The 7,898-nt window shown below is 56.1% G+C and overlaps 1 protein-coding gene across 1 annotated transcript; it reads right to left on the bottom strand.

Annotated features, from left to right (window-relative positions):
* Positions 1 to 2,804: 2,804 nt before the first annotated feature.
* On the bottom strand, positions 2,805 to 7,417 carry LGALS1 (galectin 1). Its single transcript, XM_001162104.6, has 4 exons — positions 6,934 to 7,417; positions 5,572 to 5,651; positions 3,958 to 4,129; positions 2,805 to 3,004 (listed from the first exon to the last, which is right to left on the bottom strand). The coding sequence occupies exons 1-4, from the start codon at positions 6,940 to 6,942 to the stop codon at positions 2,858 to 2,860; spliced, it is 408 nt and encodes a 135-aa protein (XP_001162104.1). The 5' UTR covers positions 6,943 to 7,417; the 3' UTR covers positions 2,805 to 2,857.
* Between the last annotated feature and the right edge of the window lie 481 nt (positions 7,418 to 7,898).

The following is a 7,898-nucleotide window of genomic DNA, read 5'->3' as shown; positions in this document are numbered from 1 at the left end:
CTCGCTGCAACCTCTGCCTTCCGGGCTCAAGCGATTCTCCTGCCTTAGCCTCCTGAGTAGCTGGGATTACAGGCACACGCCACTGCGCCCGGCTAATTTTTTTTTTTTTTTTAAATGGAGTTTTGCTCTTGTTGCCCAGGTTGAAGTGCAATGGCATGATCTCGGCTCACTGCAATCTCCGCCTCCCAGGTTCACGTGATTCTCCTGCCTCCTGCCTCAGCCTACCAAGTAGCTGGGATTACAGGCATGCACCACCATGCCCAGCTAATTTTTTGTATTTTTAGTAGAGACGGGGTTTCTCCATGTTGGTCAGGCTGGTCTCGAACTCCCGACCTCAGGTGACCTCGGCCTCCCAAAGTGCTGGGATTACAGACGTGAGCCACCATGCCCGGCCTAATTTTTGTATTTTTAGTAGAGACGGGGTTTCGCCATGTTGCCTGGGCTGGTCTCGAACTCCTGACCTTAGGTCATCCACCCACCTCGGCCTCCCAAAGTGCTGGGATTACAGGCGTGGGCCAGCGTGCCTGGCAAACTAGTGCAGTCTTAACAAAGTTTGCCAGATGAGGAAACTGAGGTTCAGAGACGTTGAATAACTGGTCCAAGGGCACACAGCCACAGAGCTGGGGTTTAAACACAGGTCTGTCTGACGCTGAGCCGGGCTTCCTTCCTCCACACCCAGTGGCCTCTCTTACCTGCCCGAGGACTTTCCTCTGCCCGGTTGTGGCCCCAGTCCTAGTGTCTTGTGAGTGTCAGCCAGTGTAGGGGAGAATCAACGTGGGTGAACTGAGGACCAGGCAGGGCAGCCTGGGGGACGTGTTCTCCAATGTCCAGCAGAGGGCACTCCATCTGCAGCCAGGCTTCTGAAGCTGTTTCTGGGTGGCCACCTGGGAGCCCCAGGAGAGCCTGGAGATTGGGTGTGGCTCATGGGAGTTCTCAGCATGTGTGTTCCATCCTCTTTGACCTCATAGAGAGATACATGCCCCCCGCTTCCACCCAGGTCCCAAGGCACCCACTGAGATGGAAATCATCTACTCAAAATTGGTCTCATTTTATGGATGAGGAAACTGAGGCTGGGTGTATAAGAGACCTACTCACAGCTGGTGCCAGTTGCCCTAGAAAGTGAGATTTGCCAAGACCCCCCCACCCACGCACCATGCCTCAGGAGACTGTGCCTTGGGGTTATGGGGGAGCCTAATGATGTTCCGATTCTAACCTTCTGAACTTTGGCTCAGTTCCTGCAGCTGGTTCCCAGAGAGGTAGGGGCCCTGGGAAGATCTGACTGCAGCAGCAAGCAGGAAGGAAAAGGTGCAGGGAAGTAGTCAGTCTGCAGGGCACCCTAGCCGTCCACTCAGGCCCCAGCAGTTGTGATGGGTGGGTTTGATGGGGTTGGCTTAAGCATTACCCTCCAAGGTAACAGCCTGGGCTGGTCTTGGAGGAGACACTGTCTTTGGAAACAGGAGAGAACAGGCTCATGGAGACCTCATCTCAGGTTGAGTGAGTCACCCCTACTCTGTACCCCAAGGAGGAGGCTGCGGGAGTCTGGAGGCTGGGCCTCATGTCGGCTGGCTTTTACCTCTTGGTTCTCTGCAGAGGCTGACGTAGCTCCCAACCCCAGCTCCTCCTACCACAGAAACGGGCTGGCAATGGGGTGCCAGGGTCATCACCCAAACCCACTGTTGGGGTGGGGGCATCTGCCCAGGAATGAGAGCCGGCAGCTTCCAGACTAGTCCTTTGGTTGCCCATACAGTCTAGCAAAGTGGGGTGCATGGCCTGAGCCCACAAAGCCGGGATCCCTGAGGAGCCCCGCAGGCTCAGCTGGGCCTGGTACAGATCCGGGAGTCATTTCATCAATCAGAGCCCATTTCTTCCCCTTCAATCGGAGTAATAGCACCTCAAAAGTGGTGCAGGGATCTGGGTACAGTGACATACACCTGTGGTCCCAGCTACTCGGAAGGCTGAGGCAGGAGTATTGCCTGAGCCCAGGACTTTGAGGCTGCAGTATGTCATGATCATGCCTGTGAACAACCACGGCACTCCAGCCTGGGCAACATAGGCAACATAGGCAACATAGAGACCCCATCTCTAAAAAAATAAAAAATAAAAAAAAAATAATCCGTGCACGAGGTATGGGAAACCACTATCCACTAAGCATTTACCATATGCCAGGTATTGAACTTGGCTTCTTTCATGCAACACGTCATTTAATCTCCACTTGATCTCAGCCAGAAGGCCAAGAAGTGACTGGTCTTTGGAATAACTCTTTGATAGGCTGTTTGTGTTATCCTCCTTGTTATAAAGGAATAAGCTGAGGCTCAGAGAGGTCAGTTAACATGCACAAGGCCACATACCTGGCAGCCCGTTGTTGTCTGACTCCAAATCTCTTTCTAGCTCATGAAGGCAAATGAGAGGGGTCTCGTATTCTTCCCTCCACCTCCCTGTCTTCTGCCCTGTCACTACGCACGAATTGGTCTGTCCTTGCCTCTTTCCCCCTTGATGTCATTTATGCAACATCCTTTGAGCATCTGCTGTGTGCTAGGGCCCACTAGGCTAAAAACAGTTTCAGGGCAGGGACTGACTTTTATTCAGTGGTCACTGACCCTCCTACTATGTGCCAAACTCTGTGTGCTTCGTCTGGGGGACCCAGCGGAAGACGTCATTGGAACTGAGGAGGTACCCGTGGACAAAGCGAATGGAAGTGAAGGAAGGGGGCAGGCCTGGAGGTGGGGGACCCCTCTCACACACACACACATGCACACACATACACACACACGCACAAGCACACACACATACACACACGAGGCTGGTTCAGAGGGAGCAGAGGCAGCTGCCTTTATTGGGGGCCATGGGCTGGCTGATTTCAGTCAAAGGCCACACACTTGATCTTGAAGTCACCGTCAGCTGCCATGTAGTTGATGGCCTCCAGGTTGAGGCGGTTGGGGAACTTGAATTCGTATCCATCTGGCAGCTTGACGGTCAGGTTGGCCTGGTCGAAGGTGATGCACACCTGGGGGTAGAGGAGAGCAGTGAGCCGGGCCCACATGCCATGGGCCCTTCCAGAACCCGTTCCTCATGTGGCCCTGACACAGCCCCAGTTTGTGGCTGAGCCTGCGGAGGTACATTTATAATATTTTTTCTTTCTTTTTACTCTAATCCTATGACAGATTTTTTTTTTTTTTTTTGAGATGGAGTCTCCTCTGTCACCCAGGCTGGAGTACAGTGGCATAATCTCAGCTCACTGCAACCTCCGCCTCCCAGGTTCAAGCGATTCTCCTGTCTCAGCCTCCTGAGTAGCTAGGACTACAGTTGTGTGCCACCATGCCCAGCTAATTTTTGTATTTATATAGAGACGGGGTTTCACCATGTTGGTCAGGCTGGTCTCGAACTCCTGACCTCAGGTGATCCACCCACTTTGGTCTCCCAAAGTGCCAGGATTACAGGCATGAGCCAGCATGCTGGCTATTTTTTTTTTTTTTTTTTTTTGAGACAGAGTTTTGCTCTTGTTGGCCAGGCTGGAGTGCAGTGGTGCAATCTCGGCTCACTGCAACCTCCGCCTCCCGGGTTCAACCAATTCTCCTGCCTCAGCCTCCTGAGTAGCTGGGATTACAGGCATGCGCCATCACGCCTAGCTAATTTTTTGTATTTTTAGTAGAGACGGGGTTTCTCCATGTTGGTCAGGCTGGTCTCGAACTCCCGACCTCAGGTGATCCGCCCGCCTCGGCCTCCCAAAGTGCTGGGATTACAGGCATGAGCCACCGAGCCCAGCCTTTTTTTTCCCCCTTCGTTTTATTCTAATCAACCACTGAGGTTCAAAGAGGGGCAGACACTGGCCATCACACAGGAAGGGAGGGAAGGGGAGGGGAAAGAGCAGGCAGGGCCAAGGTCTCTAGTCACTAACCCAGCCCCGCCCCAGCCCACCCAGCCCCTGTCCCTGGTCCCCGGTTCCGGTCTGCAGCCCACCTCTGCAACACTTCCAGGCTGGAAGGGAAAGACAGCCTCCCGCTGCTCGGTCCCCCAGGCCCCGCCGTCCTTGCTGTTGCACACGATGGTGTTGGCGTCGCCGTGGGCGTTGAAGCGAGGGTTGAAGTGCAGGCACAGGTTGTTGCTGTCTTTGCCCAGGTTCAGCACGAAGCTGGGGGGTAACGGGTGGGCATGAGGCCACCTCGGCCAGCTCCAGCCCCACTGACTGACTAATCTGTCACTCAGTATCCCATGAACGCACCTTGCTGGAAGAACTCACTAACAGAGACAAGAAACCTGGATTCTAGCTCTGGCCATGCCACCTGCTTACTGTGTGAGTGTGAGCTAGTCCCTGCCCCTCTTCCCCTGTTTGCTCATCTGTACAATGGGGGCTGCACAGGAGGGCTCGCTTGATTCTTGAAGTCATTAGCATCCTAGCCCTTTTGGTCAAGGTCAGTGACTCCCTCCACATGGTGACCTCCCGTCCTGTCTCGTACAAATCTCTGTATTCCCGGTGCCCAGCACAAGTGGGGCACACCAGAAGGAGATGCTTAGTAATTATGGGGCGAATTAACAAATAATAATAATAATACTCCCGGGCACGGTGGCTCATGCCTGTAACCCCAGCACTTTGGGAGGCCGAGGCGAGTGGGCGGATCATGAGGTCAGGAGTTCGAGACCAGCCTGGCCAACATGGTGAAACCCCGTCTCTACTAAAAGTACATAAATTAGCTGGGCGTTGTGGTGGGCGCCTGTAATCCCGGCTACTCAGGAGGCTGAAGCCGGAGAATCGTTTGAACCCGGGAGGCGTAGGTTGTGGTGAGCCGAGATCACGCCATTGCACTCCAGCCTGGGCGATAGGGTGAGACTGTGTCTCAAAAAAAAAATGAATAAAATAATAAAATAATAAATAAATAAATAAAATAATAAATACATTTGTTGAGTGGTGATAATAGCAATACCTGCCTCTGAGGGTTTGGTTGAAATGAAATTAGTGCATGAGAAGTGTGCGGCTCTTAACAATATCAGCTGATCCTCATCCTCCTCACTGTCACTGCGCCATCCGCATCTCACTTCCTCCACACAACCACCTCCCCCCTTGTTTTTCTAACAAACTGAGGCTAGGTGAGGTTGGTTGACTGGTCCAAGGTTACCTAACTGCCGAGAAAATAAGGCAGCCGGCTGAGTGAATGAGAAGTGAAGGAAGAAGGACCGGACTGAGCCAGTGAATGAATGAATGACCAGACGCAGGAAGGAGGGACTCAGGGGGAAGGCGGCGGTGACGCCCGCCCCACTCCTCTCCCCGCCCTCCCCAGCGACGGGTCCCGCCCAGACCGGAAAGGGGTGGGGGCGGGGGAGTCAAGGTATTATAGATGACGAGGCTGTAGCTGGTGTAGTTTAAGAGGCTACAGCAGGGAGGGAGCGGGGGAGGGGGCGGCAACGGTGGGGGCGCCCAGACCCTGCGGGGGAAGTGAGTCACCCAGAAAACGCAGCATCGGCGGCTGGCCGTTAACCCGCTCCCGGCCAGGGAGGAGATGTGGGCTTGGCCGGCCACGCCCTCCCTGCTGGACCAAGCCCGTCCCTGCCGCCCACCACCCCGACTTCACTTCTCACCTCTTAGCGTCAGGGGCCACCTCGCCTCGCACTCGAAGGCACTCTCCAGGTTTGAGATTCAGGTTGCTGGCGACCAGACCCTGCACAGACAAGCCCCGGCCCAGCCGGGTTAGAGGACAAGGCCTCCACTGCCCGAAGTGTCCGGGGGTGGCTGGGGGTGGGAGTGGGGTTGTTCCCGCCCGGCATCCTCTGACCAAGCCAAGGGGAAGCCTGGGGAAAGGATTGAGCTGTAATTTCCAGCCTCCGATTGTCTATGTGGTCCTGGGAAAGTCCCTATTCCCACCGGGGTTGGCTTCAGTCTGTAACGTGAAGGTTCTAGAAGACAGGCTCTAGAAGATTTTGCAGATTGGCTTGGGAATTTTGGACTCAAGAGTGACTTGGGAGATGGGGTGCTCTGTCCCATCGCAGATGGAGAGGATCAGGCTGGGGAGGGGCCGACACTTGGCCCACCGTCACACTGAATGGAATGGAGGGGTCGGCCCCTCTGCTGGAGAGGAAGTGGCTAGGGGCGGGCGACCCCACTATTCTCCTTCAAGCCCCTCTCTGCAAAGAGGCCCAGGGGCTAGAGAGGAAACCCTGAAGAACACGGCCTCTCTGCATTAGGGAGAATAGCCCTGCAGTCGGGCTGTGGCTGGGCTGGCTCAGGGTTAACAAGATTGAGCAAACTGCTGGGCACTGCTGTTCCCTGGCACCCCGAGTGGGTGGGCAAGAGTTAACTGGTTTGAGTGGTTTCTTCTGCCAGAAACTTGAACCCTTTCCCTGGGGCCCGAGGAAGATTCTCACCTCCCTGCCACCCCAACCTCCCAGCTTGGGGGTGGTGGAAGGGAATTTCCCCCGCCCCCCCCCCCGCCACCAGCCTGGACACAACCACCCTCCACCCCCGACCTAGAAGGGCCCATCCTGGGCAGCTTGTCTCGGGTCCTGGCAACTTTTCAGCGTTCTCTGGAGCAGAGGGTAACTCTGCCCTGGCCTGGTGACCGGGACAGCTGCAGGGGGGAGGGGACAGGAGGCTCTTTGGGGTGGAGGAGGGGGAAAGGGATAGTGGCCTGGGTGTCCCCCAGTTGGCCACACCCTTCCCACGCTCACTTCTCAGAGAGCTGCAGAATGTCAACCCTGGGCAGAAATAACTGTGCTTTCAGACCCTGGAGGAATCCAGACAATTATCAATGCAGAGAAGGCCTTGAGGGACCATGGCGCCCACCCCCATTTTACAGATGTGGCCACTGAGGTCCAGAAAAGAGAAGGCACTGGTTCCAGGCCACACAGCTGGGGCTAGAATCTGCTCCCGATCTGCCCAGCTCTCCTCTGGCCATCAGTTCCTGCCCTATCCCCTGGACCTTGGGGCGGGGTCCCCACACTCACACAAGCCATGATTGAATCCAGGAGGATGTTCCCGGGGCAGGCGCACCAGCTGTCAGAAGACTCCACCCGAGAGAGATGGGCCCCCGGACGCTCCCACCCTTTTAACTGGACCGGACCGGGTGAGCCCCGCCCCCTGAAAGTTCAGCCAATTGCAAGTCAGGATAGGGCTGGGGGCCACTGGGGGCGGAGTCCGTGGAATTTTGAAGCCAGTTTTGGAGCAGAGGTGACCAATCAGAGTGGCGAGCTGCTGCCCCCCCTCACCCCCCCGCCCCCGGCCAGAGTCCAAGCTCCACCTCCTATTCTCCTTCATCCCTCTCCACCTCCCCACCAAAATTGTGCTGTGGCAGAGATTGGGGGAAGCCAGTGGAAAATAGTTTGATGATGAGCTAGGCCCACAAGTTGGCGGGAAGGGGCCTGTGGCCAGCAGGCTGGGCTCAGGGGGTGCCCAGAGAAGATGGCTGAGGAGGTGCAGGGTCCTTCAGGGAATCAGAGCTGGGGGAGACCAGGCCACTCCCGGGCAGGGACCAGGGCGTGGCTCCTGCTGCGTGCGCGTCTGCAGAGGGCCACTGACTTAACCACAGGCCCTGGCCCCACCCGGGCCTTCCCCGGAAGCAAGTACTACGGCTGCTGCAGCGCTCTCTCGCTCCTCGGGAAGGCTAAAGAAAGGCTGGGCCGGGCGCCAAGCCTGAGGCTGCAGGGCTTGGCTAAGGCCTCGAGCTTGGCCGCCTTCAGGGGCAGGCAGGGGATAGTCAAAGCGCCCTGGCCTGACAGCCTCAGGCCTGAGAGTGTCAAGCCTAGGAGATGGCCCAGGGTGGTCCAGGCCAGGAGGGGGTGGGGTCCTGGCTCTGTGCACCCTGTCCTTTCTCTTTTTTATTTTTATTTATTTATATATTTATTTTTGAGATGGAGTCTCGCTCTGTCGCCCAGGCTGGAGTGCAGTGGCGTGATCTCAGCTCACTGCAACC

The sequence above is a fragment of the Pan troglodytes genome, chromosome 23, assembly GCF_028858775.2.
Source record: "Pan troglodytes isolate AG18354 chromosome 23, NHGRI_mPanTro3-v2.0_pri, whole genome shotgun sequence".
Lineage (NCBI taxonomy): Eukaryota > Metazoa > Chordata > Mammalia > Primates > Hominidae > Pan > Pan troglodytes.
This window is presented reverse-complemented; position numbering and strand designations above follow the sequence as displayed.

Bases quoted from the DNA above. Each gene is read 5' to 3' on its own strand.
- LGALS1 (XM_001162104.6), bottom strand. The intron at 4,130-5,571 runs GTGAGAAGTGAA...GTTACCCCCCAG, and splicing joins GTGGCCCCTGACGCTAAGAG to CTTCGTGCTGAACCTGGGCA. The intron at 3,005-3,957 runs GTGGGCTGCAGA...CTCTACCCCCAG, and splicing joins AGCCTGGAAGTGTTGCAGAG to GTGTGCATCACCTTCGACCA.